Here is a 23,033-nt window from a genome sequence, read left to right as displayed (position 1 = left end):
ACTCAAACGTCTTTGTACGGAAATGGTCTCGCTTTAAAAAAAAAATTTAAAAAACCTCTCACAAAATCTACTGCATTAACTATACATAAGAAGCGTAAAAGGTAGAATCCTTTGCCTTGAAATCAAATATCTTGTATGACTTTCTGTGTGATTTTATTTTAATATATGTTTTTTTTTTTTAAAAAAAAGTAATGTAGTACTGTAAGTAGAGTAAGTAGCTGTTTTAGAATTGTAATTAATGTATGTATATGTATTGTAAAAATAAAAAAAATTAAAAAATTATAAAAAAAAAAAAGCGAACCGTGAAAAAGGGTATGCTCACTGCAAGATACATCCACGTTTAAGAGATGATGAGAATGAGCCCGGATCAATTTGCAGAAAGTTTAAACGCTACTGAACCAGACATCTCCAAACAGAGCGATCGTGATAAAGGAGACCAAAAGTGTCCGTCAGACTTGGCCTTGCTTCATATTCGCTGATCAAGGTTTCTAGTTGTTCATCAACAACCATGACGTCATCTTCGTCCGTGTCTGCTATCTTTGTTGCAAATTACAACTAGGCTTGAAAATTAGATAGCGATTCGTGATTGGCTAGCAGCGTGGACGTGACTCGATTTAGGACACAACTTTGTTGGAAAAGCGGCAAAACACTGCAACATTGTTCCGTCGAGCAAAATGGTTGGGTGTATTGTTTGATCACAAGCAAATTCTATCCAACACTTGATCGAACAAAAAATGTTGAACGAACATCTTCCAACGTGGGCGGCCAAATTGTTGAACAATGTTGGATAGAGCAAAGCTGGAGGGTTGAATCTAGGGCTGGCCAGGGCTTAAAAGCGTTCACCAGCTGATATCAGGGAGCTTAAACACTAGACGTTTCTGAGTCGCGGACGACAAAAAGGAAGTGAACTGTTTTCACTTTGAACCTTTCTTCTCACAACTATATTTATATCGCTAAGTTCTCTTTTCTCCATTTGAGGTGATTACTTTGAAAATCTAGGGAGACACTATTGTCCTGGGATGCGAAAAGTTCTCTGCTGTTTGCCGCCAACGTCTAAAAACTTCGCGTGCTCAATTAGGCTCCCTATTAATATTATCAAAAGTCACCAATTGAATTTTAATTATCACGCTTACAATTTTTCAAAGAACAAAAATATTATAACATTAAAATAGCAGTTGCTTGTTACCATTCGGCGACTGCTAGGGGGTCGCGACATCTTCCATGAGGCTGTACTGACTTGAAATTTAATTCCTTTGACAGGAATGCTTTTGTTAAGCTGCAAGTAAAAAGAATAGTTAAGTCTCTGCTTACGAGCCAGAAGGCTCATCAGGCCAGCACTTATCTCCGGTTTCATTAGCATGAAGCGACTAGGAGTATTTCTACTCCTCCCTGGATGGGATGCTAGTCCATCGCAGGGTTGCCCCCAGCATTTCGCCGGTACCCATTTATACACCTGGGTGGAGAGAGGCACCGTGAGAGTAAAGCGTCTTGCCCAAGAACACAGCACAATGTCCCCAGTCAGGACCCGAACCCGGACCACTCGATCCAGAATCGAGCACTCTAACCATGAGGCCACCGCGCCTCCCGAAGTAAACAGAATATCCGTGTTTAGTATAAATACACAGGTGATTATACAAAATCGCGCGCTCTCATTGGCTCGCTATCTCGGATTATCAGCCGATAATCACCTCGACGGACAAAATGGCTGCCAGTAGTCGTTTTGCCACTGTAAGTGAAGATGATTTCGCGTTGAAATGTTTTTTTTCTTCTCTTTTTTGAAATAATCACCTGTGTATTTATACTAAAACAATTAATTATTCGCCTCAGGCTCAGTGATTATCGAGGTGAATATTCACCGATGATCACTTCGCCTTCGCCGAATAATTGTTAAATAATAACCAAAACTAATCCTATCCTGACCCTAATTTTTCTATACGCTTAATTATAGACTCCAAAAAACGTTTCTTCAATTCATCTGAGTGCGTATTCAACCTACAAGGTAAAACGAGGATCAGCAAAAATTAACCTCGGTTAAAAACGGATTTAACCTGAGAACGGATTTTACCGGCAACATCTATATTACAGGGTCGTAACGAGGTATATTTTTTCGTAACTGATCCCATATTTTTACCCCAAATTTTACCCTGATCCCTGATTCCGTGAAAAATACCGCTGATCCCGATCCCACGCGTTGTGATTCCAGATCCCAGAGCTGTGATCCCTGATCCCGTCCCTTTTCACGCCTTTGATCCCTGGGGCCCGTTTCTCGAAAGTCCCGAAAACTTTTTGGGCCCGAAAAGCCATCCGTGAAATTGCCAACCGCTTGTCTTGGAAACCCGATCTTTTAACATGTTGTAAAGGTAACAAAAAGAAAAATAAATCTGAGGTTGGACGAATTAAATTCTCTCCGTTCTTGAGATACAATGGGAATTGTGACACCCGAAACTGGCCCGTAAAGTTTCGGGACTTTCGAGAAATGGCCCCCAGATCATATACATCGTTACGCCCTGTCTATAAGAGACAATTTAATTTTCCACTCAAGTCCAAGGATCACTTATCTCATTCGTTTATAACTCGCACTCCAAATCAGTATACCGGCATTCATGAGAAATCAGTTTTGGCTTTACGCGTCTCTCAACTCCTGTGTTACTCTTTGACTTATCCCATGTTACTCAAGGCTTACCAACAAATACTGATATGTCTCCACCATTCTATGCGGTGTGCACTCCACGCTGAAAACCTGCCATGAAAATCCGGAGTACAATCAATCAGTGATTACATTGACAGCATATCTCTCTGTAAAGATCTTTCAAACTAAAAAAATTGTGAAAGAAAGATTTGATTGCAATCTGATGACGAGCACTCAGGTAGTGTCTGACTGTGTTTATTGAATGTGGAAAGGAGAGTGAATTAGTGGTCTGCTTTCAATGTTGATATTGGTTGTTTGCTATAACGGACAAAGAGTACTAATAAGTGTAGCATTAGAGCCGAGGATTTATCCAGGTTTACAGAGGGTAGTGTACGGATCTCTCGAACTCAGTGAGCCGGTAGAATATTGATTGGTTTCGTAGCAAGTCTAACACATAGTTTCCGTTATATAGTCTTTTATTTTGGGTTTCCCGGGCAGCAAGTTGTGGTCATTTGTACCTCACGAGAGCTGCTAACATCGCCCTATATGGTACTGAGAGGCATAAATGTGATCTGAACTCCACTGATTATTATCGATTGTTATCGATTGTAAATGAATTTTACAACTTTTACAATGGGACCCGAACACTTCCTTTTTAAAACAGTAATAAACTTTTCTTTTGAACTGGCCTGTCTGGGTTTCCGCTTGGATCTTTGCTTCATTTCAGCGACGTCCCATCTTACGTGTGACATCCACCATCCGCGAAGAGATAACGAATCACTTTCCATAACATATGGGCTAAGTAAGTTAGGTGTTTCTATTTGACGTCTCTTCCTCCATGCGATAGTAACGCTCTCTGTAGGAAGACCATGTTTTATTAAATTCCTGGAACCAGAAATCAAAGTTTAACACCTGGTACAAGCGAACAACAGAGAAACTACATCATGACATTTTCCGGCGTTTTATTCTTGGTATGGAGGTGTGGCTGTTACCTTTCATTGGATTCCAAGACGTTTCTTTCAAAAAGTGGGTGTAGAGTGTTAATGGAGTATAGAATAAACATGGTTGCTACGGTCCATCGCCATTTTATCAGCAATCGCGTTACTGCAATATATCTGCCGACCAACTGAGCCAGGCAGTCACAAAGCATTCTAGTCTGGGGACACTGAGAAGCACTTGAACACCATTATCTGTGGACTTCATCAAAAATAAGAAAGGATAAACAGTGTGCAGAAAACATTTGACAATAGGCATTTGTTTTTCGAGTTGAATTTTCTTTAACCCTTTCGCCCTTCAGAGTCCTGGGGCTTGTTGCTAGAAGCCTGGTTAGCGCTAACCGTTGGTTAAGAGGTATCAAAACTGGTTTCCATGATATTTAACGCTGGTTAGAGCTAACCATGCTTCGAGCAACCCGCGGCGGGCCTGGCTGGTTCGGTAACCAGTGTTGATGTATAAAGAGGGAGTAAAGAAAATTGCCAGGGAAAGATGTCTGGCAATAGTAATAGGGGTGTGTCAAGGACCTCTTCCAACTATTTCCATACTGTCGAACTATATCTAATTGAAATGCAAAGTAGTTTGGTTGCAAACGCGCTCTCAGCCCGAGCCACATTGCCTTTCCTCGAGAGCATTACATCATTACATTCCAATTGTAGCCAAGTTACACTGTTGATATCTGTCTTGGCCGGCGGATTTTCTGTACATAAATACTCACCTCTATTTATCACATGTTGTCTCTTGAAACTCATTGCTTCTTCAAATCACTTCCTTCAAAATGATTGAGTTACCAGACGATCAGGCAGGAGGGTACATCATCAACTGATGAACAGGTCACTTGTGTAGACTTGAATTCAAATCAACCAGTTCAGGTGATAAATTTCAAACCTGTTCGTCTTCGACCTTCAGCTGGTGGATCGTAAAGTATCTACCTCCCCCCTTTGAAACACAGAGAAGGCTGAATACAATTCCACCCTAAAATACACCTGATTTTTCTATTCAGTGATCTAAGGAACGAGCCACGGATTCCGAGTTTCGTCTTCAACAGCCTATCTGTTATGTCTGTTATTTGTCATTGTGAAAGAACGTGCTATTAGCAGGACATGTATAAGTTTACTTTTACTCAAGCCCTTTCTATTGGTTTCCAGCCAAAGCTTAGGTTCGATACACGCGACTCGTCGGGTGATGGCGGTACTTCTTGAAACAGGTGTTATCTTACGTTTGATTGTTAGTTTTCGTGATGATCTGTAATCAAGTCTTCAGGTATTGAAAATTTAGGGAATTAATTTGCGGTTTCTATAAACTTTGCGTAGCCTTCGAAAGAAATACCACATATCTCCTCGCTCTCAGAGGCCACTACCAATCACATATTGTAGACTGAAAGCTGTTGACGTCAAATGACATATCGTTTGGCCAACTGGATAGCTAATGATGATGTAAGGTGACGGAAGGCATTGGTCCGTAAAGTAATTTAACAAACAAAGCTGTTGACTTCCTTGCTTCCCTTTACATCATTATTTTTCTATTGCTTCAAATTTCACGCTCACTTACACAAACCCTGCACTATGATAGGTCTGTAAACAACTGTAAACAACACCTGTTTTAATCCACCGCGTTGGTCAGTGAGGCACCAACTATGCGATAGAAAACCATGACAGCAACGAGTCATCGTGTAAGATAAGGACGGTTCACTCATTGCTTTTCTCATCACGGATTTCTCAATTTTACTTTAGATGGCAGAAAAAGAGTCTTCTTGGCTGATATCTTATGCTTCGGGCCGTAATTTTAGGAACCCGCTCTTCTTTAACAATTTGGGGATCGCTCAACATTTGATCACCTTCATCAACATGTTCAAGCACTCGGTAAAGTCCCTTTTGATTTATGGCTGTTTCTACTTGGGTGGCCTCGTACACCACAAGCCTTTTTGAGACATCACTACCAAGCCGGCCACTTCTGCTGGAGAGAACACACTCACAAAGGACAGCCACAACACAGGGGGCATCATCCCGTACTCTTTTCGAATAGTGTGTGGGTACTTTTACGTCCCATGAACATGGAAGATATTTGTGAGAAGGGTCTTTCGGCTTATAGTCCTCATCCGAGAAGACTTGAAAGTCTAACCATTTGCGGGTATAATTTCAAAGGCAGCACTTTCTCCTCAGTTATTTCAAGACCCCAAGTGTTGGTCCGGCCGAAGTGGAACTCACGACCTCCCGCAACTTAACCAACTGAGCCACCGATGCACAATTTTGTGAACGCGTTTGTTTAGTTGGGTACTGCACTTTGATTTAAAACACGGGTATAGAGACAGTTTGTTAGTTCTAGGCACGGGGAAATGGTAAATAATCATGGAGATAAAGGCATGGTTAAGAGTTGAATTTTATTCACGAAAACATTTCAATTTGACATGAAGTGGACACTTGTAACTCGTTACTGATCCATTCTGGAGATGTGAACAATACGTACTTTTTATTCACAACTTAGTTTCCACACGCCAAATCACTGAATCATTGTACTTCTGCCATCATTTGAACACTTACTGCAAGTTCGGAACGCAGATTCAAAATAATTCTGATTTCCACCAAACCAAAATAAAATGCTGTCCAGTATTTGCAGAGGGACTCGAGACGTTAGAGCTGTTCCTTGGAATCAAGTTTTTTTCCCAATTAAATGTTTCGCTTATACCTCTCTATAAAGCGAACAGTATTTTTTAAATACTTTTAACCTTCTCTCTCATAAACTTATTTGTTACGGCTCTTGTTTTTAATCAAAACAAGTTTCAAGTTTCAAAATATTACGGAAGTGTTAACCGATCTCCGTCAATGGAGATAGACAAACTATAAGTTCATACAATTGTATTTAACTCATAAAAAGTATACACAACACTTTTAGTGTAAAAGATATTTTCAAAAAAAATTTTATCACAATTTTATATGTACAAGTTCCGTTTTTGTCCATTTTTTGAATACCCTTTTTTTTTAATTTAATGGAAGTTTCATTCAAGGATGGTGTCACTGTATGTGGCGATATAACCATAAGGGGGCTGGCTCCTACTTGGTTATATCCATAATCTCGATTTTTATCGAACTCTTTTATTCACATTTGATCAAATCACGAGCTGATGGACCTGGTGGGGCCGCCGACAGCTATCAAACAGCGTTTCATCTCATTTAGTTCCTTTACATCTGGATTGCTGCGACCGTAATGTTGCACCAGAAGACTTGTGGCTTTGTCAATCGTGGAAAGTGCTTTCTTAACTTGTCTGTCATTAAACAGCAGTTGTGATAGCTTGTGAAGTTCATGTGCATATTCCACACTCGATGAACCAAAAGCCTTCCCGACTGATTCAGAGCTTTGAGAACAGTAATGTGCTGCCTTTTTAAAATCTCCCATCATAGCATAACACCTGAAAAATAACGCAACAAAACCAAATCTTTCAAAGGGAACTGATCATGGCCCTTTCTTCTGCATGGGTGAAATGTAACTTGGGAGGTACCAATGTAATATGTTAGGATTTTTGTCAGTTTATTAAAAAACAACCTGTGCCGCAAAGCTATCCTAAACAAAACCCCGTTCAGCAAGGAAATAATTTTCGAGATTTTCTCTTTAAGGAGGCTAAAACTAGTTTTAACACTTTGAACTGTACTATTTGAAAGGATGGAATCTACCCAATAATTGCCTGTGGTCCCCTGCATACAGTCAAACTGGGAACGAGATAGAACCGCATAGTGTCCACATTTGGTCACTCCATTCAGAAATACCAACTGAGGAACATGTAAGGTCACAAAGGTACATAAATTATTTACCTAGCTATTGCATCATGCGTCTCTGCCAGATCTTTATGGTACGTGTGGAGCAGCATTTTACGCCGCCGCAGACATTCCATGAACACATCAAGAGCCTCTTTGACTCCTACTCTCTCGGAGAGGCGAACCCCTTTCACGAAGAGAAGCTCGGCTTCATGTGCCAGTCTGCACTCTTCTAACATACTCTTCTTGTAACTGCATTCACGGTTTTGACAGCTTCCTGTGATGTCATCACTTACTGATGACAGTTTCATTGCAGACTTGCACTTTGGACAGGCAAATGCAGAGAAGCAGAGTCTCTTGTTTTCCATTTCTTCATCACTGCATAAAAAGAGCAATAACCAGCAAATTATTTCTTTGGGCCATCATGGGTGACCCACATAAACAGTACTTTGGTGCTCCATTGAAAAACAATAAGGATAGCAAGATGCTACCCACTAACCACAGTGAACTGTTTGCTTCCAAGATCCTTCTGATGAAGATAGTTAAAATGGATTTGCAGAACATTCCTTGTATCAAAACTCACCTCTTACACGCAGTGCACTGACAAGTAAAGAAGTACTGCTGGTACAGGAGCTTTTGACGATCCTCCCGACCCATGCGACTCACATGTGGGCCTGTGAAAAAACAGTCAAGTCATTCAATATTTTATCTCAAGTTCAATGTTATTATGGCATTTTGTCCGAAGTCATGACTGGATTTAGGCAATTTATACTTCCCAGGAGTCTGTCAACCCCAGATGGGATAAAGGAACCAAGCATTGATAAGGATGGAACGTAGCAATTCAATCATGTAAGGCTGGCTATAAGCTACAGTACATCATAACCTCTGGGTTAACTTACCATAGCAATGAGATATTTCTGATCCTTTGGAAATGTTATGTGTTGCCCTCACAACCAGATGGCCACCAACAAAGCTATAAGTAGAGAGTATAACTTTGACATTTGCAAAACATGGAGATCATCAAAGGTTACTAGAAAGCCCTTGAAAACAATAATGTAAAGAACCCCACTTCAAGAAACTCTGGTGGATTTTGATACTTTAGTCTTAGCCTAACCCTAACCCTAACCTAACCCTAACCCTAACCAGGGGGGTGGGGCCTTCCATATAAAAAGGGGAGGGATGCTTGTCGTTTCGCTTAGGGGTGTAAATTTCGGATTTTGGTCTCACTTAATTTTTTCTGGGCAAAACGCTATCATATGTAGCCGTGAAGGTCTCCTTTAGGGTTGCCCACAAAGAAATATAATAAGTACATATATTTACTTTAGGGGTAAAAAAAGCCTGGGCCACACCCAGGTTGGTTTCCTTTAGGGGTTTAATTTAAAATTTCTGGCGAGCATCCCTCCCTTTTTATATGGGAGTTTCCCCCCCTGGCAATGGACATTGCTTGAGGATGAAATAACCAGATATGTCCATGAAACGTTTTGCTCCTTAGAAAGTCTACTTAATGCTTTCCTCCATGGTTATTATGTTTCATGTCAAAGGAAGAGCTCTTGGGAAGTTGTGGTTCTAACGGAGAAATTGCACAACAAGACTGCCAAAAGTCCCAAATAAGCAAACACTCTCCCTAAACAAAACCAAACAAAACAATAATAACTTTCTTGGTCCAATCTTACTACCACATTATTCTAAACTCAACAAATTTGTATTTAAAAACTAGTCTAAACAAATCTCTCACCTCACTATAACATCTGGATCACAAGCATGATTCAACAGGCTCGCAGTGGAATACACAGCTGTGGCTATCCTCTTCTGTTCCCGTGTTACAACTTTGTCCTTAGATGTAGGAAGTTTTGGATTTGACTTGCTGTCATTAGCAGGCACTATTGCTGTGACTGCATGAACATTACAACACATTTGCTGAGAATGATGAAACAACAGACAGCCAATAACATCTGCTGCAAGACAGCTTGGACCTTCACCAGTTTCATTGCTACTGTCAAGTTCTTGTTGCAAGTTTGTGCAAAACAATTTCTGAAAATTGCCACCATTGTAGCACTGTTCAACTGTTTGGTTTCCCTGTTCTTGTGAATGAGATAGCCTGTTTTGGGTGCAGTCACCACATTTTGTAGTCCTTTGCAATTCACCAACATCATCTCTAACCATGACACCACCAAGAAACTCAGCCAGTAATGCACAATGCTAGAAAAGAATGTTGATAAATACATGAAACCTACAGTGAAATGAATTTGGTTTGTTCTCAACAATTCATTCAATTAAAAAATGCCAAATGGAAGTTGCGAGGAATCAATGACATGACTTATAAACTGCAAATTACTAAGTTATTAATGCCAGATGAATGTACATGTATGCGGTCAACTGAAAAATGTTATCCTTTGCAAATCACATGCACAAGCAAATTTTTTTATTGTGTTTAGCCATAATTAACCTAATGCATTGCACTGGGATTGTCAAACTTGATATCTGTGGGAAACCTGTTGAGTTGTATTATACTAATAAAGATCTTCCACTGATAGAGCATCATTGACCACTAAGCAACAGGTTGCAAAATTAATGGAGACACTTCACCTGCTTGGGCATTATTAATTTACCCATTATCTCACATACTGCAGCCCCCCTTCCCCCTTATCAAAGTTGCTAGCAATAAAAAATAATGCTGAAAACTTGAAAGGGAGAGAAGGAGGGGAGAAGTGGGAAAGGTTGGAATTCTAGATACAGCACGTGTCAAGAGCTAGAAAAGGTGTTTTTTTTTTAACGAAAGTCAGTCTCACCAATTTTGCAAGCTGTTGTATCATATCTGTTCTTATAGCAAAAGACATACCAGTGCATGAGACATCAGTATTTTGACAGGCTGCAAATCAGTGTTGGTCACCAAGCTGAAGACAGAGCTATAATCACCTGTCAGAACAAAGGCAACCAAAATTTGTTTATCAAAGTCAAGTCCTGTTGGATGGGGTAAATGACAGGATGGGTGATTGTCTAGTGTAGCAATCATTTACTGTGACCGTATACAAGCACAATAATATTTCTGTCCATCTTACACTAACTCAAAGGTTTACAGTACTTCAGATCTGTGTATTCTGGTTTTCCTCCCATATCAAATTCCCCTCCCCACTTATAATAATAATAATAATAATAATAATAATAATAATAATAATAATAATAATAATAATCATTAAAAAATAGGTAGAAAACATTTTCCTTTAATGTTACTTATAGTAAAACCGTAAAAAACATCACTGTGTTTGTTGCACGAATCAACATTGATATCGCAATTGAAAACTGATTACGATAATAGGATGTAAGATATTAACTTCAAATATGGAAATCTACCACGAAAAACGATAAAAAGTAAGAAATAAAATATCGTCCTCAATGTTTTCAAGGAATATTTGCATGTCCTCTCTCGATGTCAAAGTCAATGTCCGGCAATTCTAGATGGATCCTCCTCTTAGCTCGCGAACCTCTCAAGCATAGTAATGCTGATCTCAGCAACGCAAATAATAATAATAATAATAATAATAATAATAATATTATTATTATTACTATTATTATTATTACAGTGTACGGTACATCTGGCTGTGGTGCTGTGCTCCAGAATCATGTCTGGATCATAATGCAGCCTGTCAGAGGAACTTTATACATGCTTTCAACTCACTCTTTATGAGCTGCACAATTCATTTTAGTCTCAAGGGAGGGTAAATAGCAGAGACAGTTTCTTTTTTGATACACGTATGTATTGGCCCTTACAGAAGAGCTCTCTTTACTGCATTGCCTACATGCTTAAATCTTTGCTACAGCAAAGCAAGGAAATGAGGTTTTGCTCAAAACAGACATAAACAGGAATGTCCCATTTAATTCGCATCTTTGGTTTTTTTCAACACAAGGAACAAATACCATTTCATCCTTCCCGAAAAAAACACTTCTTCTGGACAGACATGTAATTAAATCTTGAGCTTGCTTTTATTTCTTACCTAAATATTCTCCATCTGGGTTGCATCCCGACCATTTGCTTAGATGAAAACTTTCATCAGACAGGGATGATGAGGACATTCCTTTCAAGAAATCTAAGACATAGACAAAATAACCATTGTTAATGATAAAAAAAGCTAAATTTAGGACATCAACATCGTTAACAAATTCATTTAGGAGGAAAGGTGATAGAGATCCACCCTTACCAAGTATTTTGTTTGTTCCCGTTACCAAGAGGATTCGTAGCGCCAAATGGAAAGAAGTATCCACCTAAAAGAACAAGAACATAATAAATAAGTAAAAAAGTGGATTGCACCAAAGAAAACCAAAACTCCAATTGCACTATACTGGGATGGAATGTACCATTTTAAGAAGAGGCCCAAGACTACATTCGACTTTGTGGTACTCTGTCCAGGCTGTTTCTCTGCATGATTGTGAACAATACTGTACTTCACAACAATAAAGGCATCTGTGAGAAGACAACACAGAGCATCAGAAGTAATTTCTAATTGCGTTTTTTTTTTCTAAAGACAAACAATAGTTTGTTTGGTGTAACTTGTCAACTTTCTCTTGCATTAAAGTTCAAACAAGAGGTGGCCAATAAAAATCTGGATCTGGATACAGCATGTAATAAATAATATTGCTTCAAAGAAATGTGTGGAGACTCGCTGCTTGACCTGTTGAGATCTTCTAAAGTCACACTTAGCTGGAAGGCTGTCATGTTTACAGCAGATTGATGTAAAGCCTTTACGACCATAGCGTCAAAGTTTTAAACTGTACGAACTGTGGCCAGAAAGGAAAAAAATTACTTACGGGAATGGTGCTACTAAAGCTTGAAAACAACAAGCACAATGAGTATGAGCATTTTCAGGCAAAAGAACAGCTGCATAAGGTGACTCTGAGATTAAAGTGTCGCCAGCACGAATGTCATCAGACGCCTATGATACAAAATAAATGAATTTGCAAACTTTAATCTTCTCTCAAAAAAGAGGAGATTTCTCAAAGGAAACCATGCACTGCTAGTTTTTCTGAAATTTTGTTTGACCATTTTACGATACTATCCACTTAGATAATAATACCAGTAATCTGACAAGTATTACTGCACAGTGTTTTCCTTTAAAACATATAATTTTTATTACAAGCCAGGCCAAAGGGGTTGAAAATTATAACCATAATATTTATCTCTTGTCATTCAGTATTATGGATCATTCTCCTTATAAGCTTATTTTAACCTGTCTTCCATCTTGTAAACAGAAAAAAATATTTGAGTTTCAATTTCTCACCAAACCTTTTGACAAAGGGGAGAGAAAAAATTATATGAAGATAAAATTTTGTAAGTTGTGCAATTTAATTAATTTCCCTCTAAGAGTGAACAGAATGAGTGAGTAACTCACAGAGTAAACTAGGATGACCATACTCCATAAAAAAACAGCTCTTTGTAAAAACAAAAAGAACGATAACATTATCATCATTAAAAAACAATTGAATTCATGTTAATCGAACCTTCAAAAATCTACCCTGACTGCTGGTACAGTTGATTTCAATTAAATGGGAGCCATGTGCTATCTTGCTGTGAAGCCTCCCTGTTACAGTTGGTATCTCCCTGGAAGGATCAACACCTAAACAAAGAGAAAACAAAGACAATCTCCATCATTAAATAACTGTTTGAAAGCCAAATTCAGCATACATGTAGTCAATTTAGTACTGTTTAGTAGTCCATGCTGCTTACAGAAATAGAACAATATTACAGAAAGAGTCATTCAAGCCAAAATCCAGATTTGGGGATGGATAACTCAGGATTTAATAGCCTCAATTGGGAACTGAACCATTAGAAATCAATTTCACCCACTGATAATTTCAGAGCTGCATTTCACAACATATTTACACATGAAAAGACTTTTGCATAGAAACAACAATGACTGAGAATAATAATTGGGGTGTGAAACAGTTATTGCTCCACCCGTGGTTGTATATGTAGGAGGGCATGACTTACATAAGGCTTAAAACTAAACTTATAAATAAGGTTGTTGTACCTAAAACAAGTCATACCTTGAAATTGCTGACTGCAAGTTACTATTTTTTTCTGACAAGCCCTCTGAAGATTGACTAGCTTGGTGCTTACAGCTTGTGGGCATTGTAATGATATTGCTTCTTGAATGTCATTCAGACAGGCCTAGACAGAAAAGGGTTTTTTAAAGTTTAATGCATTACTTAGCTATCACAACCTTCATACACACATTCTTAAGTTGGGAAAAGTGAGATGAGATGGGACTTCTATGGTAAACAGTTCTTGTCCAAGAGTACTTAAAAGTCTAGATGTGAGAGGTCAGTACAAGGGTGACAAATTTTTCCTCAATCAGTAATTCCATCGATAGTGGAGGTTGGGTACTTGAGACATCCAGGAACTTCCACTATTGGCAGCCAGCTCCTAGACGGAGATAGCTCCACCTACGACTGGGAAATTCTGGCCATGGCCCCCCACAGCAAGACACCTGATACACTAATAAAAACAGAGGAAAAAGCGGGGAAGGGAAGGGGAAATAACCGCTAAAAATGCTCTATGTACTTGCTTGTTATGCTACACAACCACAATGCCACAGTTACACCTTACAAAAAAAATAAGCACAGGAAATCATGAAGCATGCAGCAACCTGACAACACCACTGACCACAACTGGCAAATGAGCCCTCTGGTTGTTATCTCCGTTAAATTCTAATTAACAGTATTTATCAGCTACCTTAAAATTAGAGTATGACTTTGAATTTAATTATGAGTTTATCAATCTTATTAGCTTTGCAGGCAGGGGCTATGGCAGGGGTACTGCAATGGGCTAAAAACTGCGACCAATACAGTTTCATTTGTGACTGAGTTTTTTCCCTTTGTGACTAAAATATCTGGAGAAGTTGCAAATAATTTGCGACTTGTTTTCACCTTCGCTCTTTCAAAACACTTACTGCTACTTTTACTAAAATAAATAAATAAATTACAAAATTATTTAGTTTCTTGCCATGAATTTTCTTTCAATCTGAAGATAGCATAATTGTAGCGTAATTTACTTGTGATGTTACGTGCACAACTCCATTCCTTCGATCGATCATAAAATTTGCAAAATTACGACTGGATTTTTTCATTAATTTTTAGCCCTGTTGCAACAGTGTGAAGCCAGCTTGTTCTCACTACACACATGCAGTAATTATTATGGCTTGAGTGTACTGAGAACAAGCTGGACATAAGAACTACAACACAGGGAACGTGGTACATGTACTCCATGTGCCTCTTCCTTACATTAAAGTGCACCTAACCTCAAAATATTCACTTTGGCGAAAGTTAAATTAAAACATACAGGTATATTATTTACTTTTGCTTCTCTAGATTCTACTTTTTAATGTGCCTCATAAGGTATGTACGAGAAAGATGCTGGCAATAATTGTTTATCTCATGGCCGAGGCAGTGAGAGGCGTGGGCCTATTCCTTCATTAGGGACCTTTAGATGGGAGGACGAGGATGGCTACGAGTGAGAGTTTTCTGATCCGAGCATGTGCACTTCGAAAAATGTCGACTTCCAAACCTTATGCGCATACTCAGTACCAAAAACTCTTACACGTAGTCATCCTTGTCCTCTCATCTCAATTGATCTTTTGCACAATATTTTGCACTATAGTTTTCGAGAGCTTTGCCAATGTAAATTAGTTCTTGACGTCATTGAAGGAACAGAACCATACTTCTCACTAGCTCGGCCATGGGACAAATGAATGCCAGCTTTGAAACTCTCTTGTATCTCATTAGGCCTAGGAAAGGTAAAATATATGTTAGACATTTAATTTTGCCAAAAAAAACGCAAAACTTTGAGGTTAGGTGAACTTAAATAAAAAATTCTTCAAAAGCAAATCAAAGAGTTTCACACACCTTGTATTCCTGTGCCTGAAAAAGGACCTCAGCTCTCCTGGTATAAAGAGAGACAATACCAACTCTGGCATCAACACTGTCTGCAGACCCTGACTCACAGAAATTACCTGGTTGGTCGGAAAGTGGTTCATAGTTTTCAAATTTTTTTAAAAGTGCTTCCTGAATAGCCTGCAATGGTGACAAATAAGAAACATAATATATGTATATTTATGTCTGTATGTATGCATTGTAGTTGTAAATTTTTTCTCATTAGAAATTTTTAAACTAGTTTTTTTCATTACTCTCCTTTGTTTCAGTTTACGATAATGACTATAAGACAAAATAAAGCAAAAAACAAACTAGTCTGAAAAATTTTCAACTGAGGAAAAATTTTAACTACATGTACAATAATTATGCATAGGACTGCTCACCCATTCATCTCTCACAGGTAAAATTGTCTGACGTCAGTCAAAGTCAAATCATCTGGCGTTAGGGTAAAATCTTTAAGTTTCACTCTCAGGATTGAAAGGGCAAATATGTATACAGTAAACACCCACATATAAGAACCTGGATTTTTCCAAGTTAGGCTAAATAGGTTCTTATAAGAAATTATGGTATTTACAGTAGCTTAAATTATTGGTTCTTGTTTTCAAAAAAGATATCTACTCTATGATATATATGGTATGACTGATTTCCTCCGATGAAGATGTTGATACCTTCATATTTCAATCATAACCATGAAAAAAATACTTTTAAACAAGTTTAAAATTATTTCCAGATGCTTGAAATTTCAAGGTCATTTAATAAAGTAAGAACCTGTTTAATTTTTTAGGATAAACTGGTTCTTATGTAAAGGGGTCTACAATGAAAGTTTTAGCCTGACAGGTTCTTAAATTCTAGGTCCTTTTTTGTAAGTGTTTACTGTAAGTCACTCCAAATCATACAAAATACAATGAACAATTTTCTATGGGATATAAAGATTAAGACGGCATGACCAATTTCTTAGCTTCTCCCTTTTTTAAAAAGACAGTTTGCGAATCCCTTTCAAAGCTATTTCAGTGTGTTCTGACACCTTAAACAATTTCTCTTGTATACTAGCCTTTGACAGATCTAACAATAACACTTAAAGATTGTCCCCCTTCAATAGAGTTTTTGTACCAAGAAAACCATAGATTTAACGATTTCGCTGCATGCCATTTTTTCACCCATGTGCAGACCAAATCTTGCAATGAACTTTCAGAGTCATTGCAGTATTTTTCTTCACTTCCCTCGTCAAAATCATCACTGAAATGTCTTCCTCGTCGCCAGAATCATTCCACAGTCTGTCTACTACATTGTTTACTGTGTATCTACTCATTGCTGGAGAGTTTTGAAGTTATCGCACAATCCACCCCAAAACGCACGCGGCAAATCCAAGATGGCAGGACAATTTTGACTTGACATTAGAGCCTAGCGCTTGATATTGCACTCTACAGGTGCTACAACAAAACTGCTCCTTTAGGAGCCAACATATCAAATAAAAGCTGTGACCAATAATTATATTATCGAACACCCAATATTTCCTGGCATTCCTTTCTATACTTTTGCTTAAGTGTTCAGGCCTTTCACGAATGGGCCGCATTGAAAGGGGCCACCATCTTGGTTTCTCAAAGTGAGTGAAACCTGGGGAGAGTACACTTTCCCCAGGTTTTGCTTGCATTGATACCCATGGCCAGTCACGGTGACTCCGCGAAAGGGACGATCGATCAAGACCTTTTCATAACTAAAAGATTGCATGATTGTGGGGCGAACTTGATCTACTTTGGAGGCGAACTAGGTAAACTGTGGGGCGAACTCGGTTATATAGGGGGTGAACTTCAACGGGCTGAACTAGCTACGGGGCGAACTTGCTACAGGGCAAAAACACCAACATTCTTACCAATGATAAGCTGATCACAGCTTTTTTGAAATCCCTTCGCTTTAAATGTTCTTCCCCTACATGCAAGTATTCATGAACATTTCCTGTAGACCAGGCTTTTTGTGTATTCCTGCTGTTCAAGAGCTTTAGTATTTTTTCAACAATCTCCAAGCCCACATGGTTATTTCTACAAAAAATAGAAACCCAAAAATGACCATGAAGTGTATTGTTAACTAGTGGAAAAACACCTGTCAATAGGACAACAGTTACCTTTGAAAAGATTCAAAAACAGGCAACAACATTTTTCGCATTCAAATGACTTCCAGAATTACATAATATCATAAAGCAAAAAACAAATTACTGAAATACGAGCAGTATAATCAATAATATCATTGCACTTTGGGATGCAATTCTGAAGGTTAACCATAAAAATTTAGACCTTTGAGACGTGGCTTAGTGACAATGAACAGGAGAGAAATATCTTAATCAGTTTACATAACAAACAACTCTGAGGTAAAAAACATTCAATTATTAACCTAGATGTACTAAAAAGGACCAAATCGTTTTACATATTTCCTTGCCAAAAAGTCGTTGATATTTGCACATATCTAATTTAGCATTGCCCTTAAAATTAAGTTTGACCAACTGAGTTGTCAATCATCATTTGGGGCAAATCATTCTATTACAGGAAAAGAAGAGTGAACAAAGTGTCACAATCTTCATGATATGTGCCTTGTGCTATGGACATGTCCATTCTCTACCGGATCAAAAATGCACAAAATGTCATTTCAGCAAGGTTCAAAAATAAAATAATGTGTGTTGGCAGATCACACCAAATTAAAAAAAAATAAAAACTGTTTCAAAATAAAAAGCAAGAACCCCCAAAAATTTTTGGATAGTGATTGCAAGTGAGAAATTATAGTTTTGAAATAGGGCAATTCTTGATCAGCACAATGCCTGAGGGAATCACGAATGGCGGCACGTGCGAATGCGGCACGAGACAGTGTGCAAAGGCTGCCGTCTTGCAACTACAAAGTTATACAATGTGTACTTCGCCTTATTTCAAATTTGTGACCAACTTTAACCACCGCCCATTGGAAAAACTGAAATGAAAGTTACACATTTTGAACGCACAAATGATGCGATGTTATGATGTTCAAGGGATAATATATACCGCCTCTAGATCTCCATTGAAAATTATTTGACACTGCAAGCACTTTGCCTGCAAAAGCAAACTTGGGCGTTGAACAAACACAATGTGAAAACGGTGGTTTTCACTGAGGTAAACCGTCTTCGTGTTCTTTAAAATAACAGAGTCACAAGAGAAATGAAAAAGGAGATTCCCTAAAGCAAAGAACCAGGTGATGATGAAGATCGCTGGTGCTGATGTAAAAAAACACCTGAAGAAAAATATCGCTTGATCAAATATCCTTGCAGAGGCCACAACGCGATATTTTCAGCCGGTTTGACAAAATAACAATTTTACTGAATCTAAGAAAGGCTTATGATTTGTCCGTTGGACGATTTAAAATCGACAGAAATTTTTACACGAAATATATAATTAAGCTTTTCAATCTAACCTTAAAATGTATTTGCAGAATTTGAATCGCTCTCCATCCGTCCGCAGCAGGCTAAACTCTTTCATGTTCGGTCCTCGGAGTTGTTCCACCACAAAATCCTCCCACGCTTTCTTCAAGTTAAGCGTCATTATGAATCTGAACGCTTTGTTGCTTCTGTTGTCGATCTGAGGAGGAAGCAAGAACTATTTTACAATTTGCCAGTAGGCTTGAGCCGCAAGAAGAGTTGATGCAACTGAACTAAGTAATTTCACTTGCGAAGTGTTGTCAATTGGTGGTTTTTGTAAATAGGCTCTGATTGGTCAAATGGCGTAGGACCATATCTATTGACCAATCATAATGGCCCTTTACAGGATCATGTGTTTCAGCTCCACAATCCATCTGTGACGAAACCGGCCTGTTCCTTGTTTGGAGAAGGAAATAAAATTAACAAGGAAGGTTTTTTGACAGCGATGTTTTGAATCAGGAAACTGAATGTCGGCATAAGCTATGTTTTACATTAAAGTCTACTCTCTGAGGGTGAATCGTGCGTGAAAACATCTGCCTCGTCATGACTATATCCGCCCCCGGACACACCTCCAACATACCCTCAAAGTTGACCAATGGCAAAACAGCTTGTGACCACAAGTAAAGCCGGTACGTGCGTTGCCTTGTAACAAATCTTGAAAAATTTACCTTTATGCTGGTTATAATCCTGTTTTCAAGAGTCGAAACTAGGAGCGTGAATTCTGAAATAATTAGCCTGTGAAGTCTATGAGTAATTGAATTTGCCTGTCGCATTTGTGAACAAATCATCTTCACTCCCATGAGTGTCCCCTTGTCTGTTTGTTTGCATGCTGGCAATTGAAAACAGTCGTCATTTGCAAAGTGTCATATATTTAAAAGCCTTGACGAAGGCTTTTTAATATTTCATGTTTTGTAAATATGTAAATTTCAATATCGACCTGGGATTCTGCAAATTTTGACAGAAGCAAAATACTAAAAAAAAACAAAGTGCCTCACTTTTTTGGAGTGCTATTCAATTATTCATGTTTTCTGGCCTTCAAACGGAATGAAATAGAAATATGAAATGGTTAAATAAATTATAGCTGCTTTTTTTTCAGTATAGAAAGGTTTTAACTCATAGCAAGACCTTCATTTTACCTCTGGCACAAGCAAGCAAAATTATCTGGTGTTTTAGTAATTTCACTTTTATGCCGTCGACAAAAAGCTTTAGAGCGTGTTGACTGCTGCAGGGTTAAAAAATGAAATACCTCAAAAGAATACAATTCAGCGCTTCCAAAGGCTTCGTGGACAAATGTTTTCACCAGATTTAAAGTTGATCTTCTTCCCTGTTTTCACCTTGTTTGAAACATACATTTTAGCAGTCCTTCAAATCTCAGTCGCAGCCTGCGTGCAAATAGATTTCATAGTTACTCGGATTACCTCGTGAAAAAGATTCAAAAGGAGTTTAGCCAGGTTAGCCGCAACAAAAATCCTGATCCTATGTTTCCTACATCAGTTGAAAGATCCGGTATTCGCAGAAAGAACAATTCAGTTCCAGGGCATTAGTTTGGATCAAGCACTGCCGCTTAGCTCCAATGCAATCACACAGCGAATGACCACAGTAAAGTTATACATTTATATGTATGTGTGGTTTTTTTTTTAATTTGGATCATTCACGTCATGTTTTGTTAGTACATAAATCACTGATGTCAGTGGCAAACAAAAGCTTGTCGGGGCCTTTTTTTTATGCACCCGCAACATATAACGATCGATTCCCCGACGGCAGTCAAAGGAAGAGGTCGGAACTTTTAATTTAAACTAAAGCTTCGAATAGCATTCTTGTGAAAATTGATGTGCTTGATGATCTCCATGCCGAAAAGGGAGATTGGAAAATTCAGCAAAATTTGGCAAATGTATTAATCTTAGAAAGAAGATAAACATAAAAAACGAATGAGGATATTGACATAAAAGACAATTGAATCTTATTGGCGCAAGAACTGGCCGCATTAAAGACAAAAAAAAATTAATTGACGCCAAGTCCTCTTTTAAGTTCGTAGGACTTCCGACTTCCGACTTCCAAATAACGATAAAATTCAAATCGGACCCAGGCTTTCTCTGAAAACATCTTTTCGGCACATTTTGATAGGACATTTGCATGATGAAACCGCTACAAGTACCACAATTCTTCGGGTTTTGTTTGTCTCATGCTAATTAGTGGTATTGTTATTTTTACCCCTTTGGGAATACAAAAAAACACAACATGAATTCTGGTAGTTGTAGTCAAATGAAGCCATCGTGAAAGTTGCCTATTAGCGCTATTAAGAAAGAAGCGTCTGATTTGCCTTTACATTGCACCTGAATAAAAAGTGACGGAATGATGTCGCAACTTGAAGGATCCAGCAAGAATCGGTTTAACTTTGGCGGATTTCCGGAGATATGGAATGTTTGCAGTGAACCTGTAGGCTCGATTTCCGAGGCCTTTCTGCGCCTGCAGGTACCGGAAAGCTTTGTGTTTTTGGTCGCTTTGGGATTATTTTGGAATTGTTTTGTTTTCTGTCTTTTGTTTCTTTTGTTTTAGGTAATTTGTGCTCCGGTACCTGGAGAAGCTGCCGATTTTCGCTCTTACTCGAATATCGTCTTCTGTTTTCGGAGGGGGTGGGGGGGGGGAGGGGGTGGTGGGGGAAGTGGAAGTGAGTGCTGACACATTTCCCAAATCAGTGGCTGGTAATCAATCAGGGGCCGGTTGATCGAAAGCCGATTAACTTCACCCTAACACTAAGTTAGGGTAATTGTATAATTACTGAACGTTTTATACCTTGTTCAAAAAAATTTGAAACAATAGAAAAAGAGACACCAAGTACCTACCCGCGATCGCCGTAAGCGTGTTAGCGTGTAGCTTATTCTTTACATATACTTTTACAAATAATAAAGTATCAAAACAAAATTGGACATTTATCACCGGTTTCGCTTGTTTGTGAATTGTTTTCTGAAGTTTTTATATCTTCAAACACCTTCTATAGAAATTAATCGTTCGCTTTACATCAAGTGATGTGTTCCTGGGATTTCTAAAGAAAATTAAAAAAGTGCGGCGGGTTTGAACGCTTGTTATCCGCTCAGAAAATTAAATTCTGAGGCCCTGAAGACTAGTGGGAATTTTTATTGACACTGCATTGTGCGCATGTGCAGCAGTTAAGTCGAGTCAATCGAGTCAATCGAGTCAATCTCGTACTGCAATGAAAACCTGCAAATGGTATTGTTCATATTCATCAAAATATAAATTTACGTACGTCCCAAAAATAAATTAACAAATTTTAACATGAATAAGGCTCTTGTCTGTGAATCTCTACTTTTTCTCCATCGGAAAAGGCTGATTTGGTACACTGGTACATTGTTATCTGATTGAGTTCCACGCGTGACGCCCATATATGTTTTTACAAGCACAAGATATCCTGCAATGCTGTTTGTGTCAGACAAATTCACTTTCACTCTTCCTTAGAATTCTAACGATTCTCGATGTGCAAAAGCGTGGTTTTCTCAGCGGGACATATGCATCGATGCCAGAGGGCAGACAAAAGCTTCCAAATATATAATTAATTAGTTTCGCTTGTACACCTGATATTAAAAAGTTTTATCAATAACCGACATCAACATGGCATCTCAAAACAGAATTTCCAAGCAGAGATGCACGAGCACGATAACAACTTATTTCACGCCAGCATCTGAAGGGAAGTGGTTTTCGTCTTTGGAATGATCAGTTTTTCTTCCCAGAGCTAATTTAGTTGGGGTGAATCTAAGACTGAGGTTATTTATCTGTTATTTGAAAGGGATAACCCTCAAAGATGACAAAAAGGCGCGCTTGCAAGGAGCAGAATGAGCAATTGTAGCATTGTAAATTTGCGTAGACAGAGTTGTTGTGTGGAATATCAGTTAAGAGAAGTACAAAACTGATCAAAAAGACTGATTGAAACCTCGTTTGCCATTATATTAGTGGCATTGGTAACTTACTTAAACTCGATGAATGTGGTAGGTAAACGTTCCACAACCAGGTACACCCGGGCAGCTACAAGGCCGGACTACTCTGCAAACCCAAGTTGTAGTTGTAGGCAATAGTGCCGTGATGCTGATGTGTACCAAGCGCAGCAAGCAGTTATATAACGCAAAATTTGCACATAGGTAATCTGTCTTATTATGTTTCAATCCTCAGTGTTGTTTGCGTCACGCATTTTGATTGTTTACAAATACAATACCCTGCTGTATTGATCCGGTGAAAAGATTGATTCCTGGGTGTCTATTCAAAGGAAATCAGAACTTGAACTTGCAAGGAACAA

The 23,033-nt window shown here is 38.5% G+C and overlaps 2 protein-coding genes across 6 annotated transcripts in view; both read right to left on the bottom strand.

Annotated features, from left to right (window-relative positions):
• LOC137975361 (uncharacterized) overlaps positions 1-4,766 on the bottom strand; it is an 18,419-nt gene extending 13,653 nt beyond the window's left edge. The window contains exons 1-5 of the mRNA XM_068822459.1: positions 4,341-4,766; positions 3,622-3,826; positions 3,319-3,514; positions 2,684-2,740; positions 1,187-1,276 (exon numbers count right to left, since the gene is read on the bottom strand). Of these exons, the coding sequence (XP_068678560.1) occupies positions 1,187-1,276; positions 2,684-2,740; positions 3,319-3,514; positions 3,622-3,779 (501 nt within the window). The 5' untranslated portion in view covers positions 3,780-3,826; positions 4,341-4,766. The remainder of the gene's footprint in view (positions 1-1,186; positions 1,277-2,683; positions 2,741-3,318; positions 3,515-3,621; positions 3,827-4,340) is intronic.
• A 1,217-nt stretch (positions 4,767-5,983) lies between these two features.
• Positions 5,984-23,033, bottom strand: LOC137975357 (SET and MYND domain-containing protein 4-like). Of its 5 annotated transcripts, none has more exons than XM_068822451.1 (16): positions 22,711-23,033; positions 18,724-18,887; positions 17,165-17,330; positions 15,268-15,435; positions 13,411-13,534; positions 12,865-12,980; positions 12,175-12,299; positions 11,725-11,830; positions 11,568-11,631; positions 11,364-11,456; positions 10,211-10,287; positions 9,107-9,570; positions 8,271-8,344; positions 7,955-8,045; positions 7,429-7,749; positions 5,984-7,028 (listed from the first exon to the last, which is right to left on the bottom strand). In XM_068822451.1, the coding sequence occupies exons 2-16, from the start codon at positions 18,849-18,851 to the stop codon at positions 6,734-6,736; spliced, it is 2,412 nt and encodes an 803-aa protein (XP_068678552.1). In that variant the 5' UTR covers positions 18,852-18,887; positions 22,711-23,033; the 3' UTR covers positions 5,984-6,733. The 5 variants fall into 5 exon arrangements, with proteins under 5 accessions (XP_068678552.1, XP_068678551.1, XP_068678553.1 ...); XM_068822450.1 differs by having other exon boundaries at positions 18,724-19,123; positions 22,711-23,031; XM_068822452.1 differs by lacking the exon at positions 22,711-23,033 and adding an exon at positions 20,146-20,295.

This window comes from Montipora foliosa, chromosome 11, assembly GCF_036669935.1.
Source record: "Montipora foliosa isolate CH-2021 chromosome 11, ASM3666993v2, whole genome shotgun sequence".
Lineage (NCBI taxonomy): Eukaryota > Metazoa > Cnidaria > Anthozoa > Scleractinia > Acroporidae > Montipora > Montipora foliosa.
The sequence above is the reverse complement of the archived record's forward strand: the minus strand, read 5'-3'. Positions and strand labels throughout refer to the sequence as shown.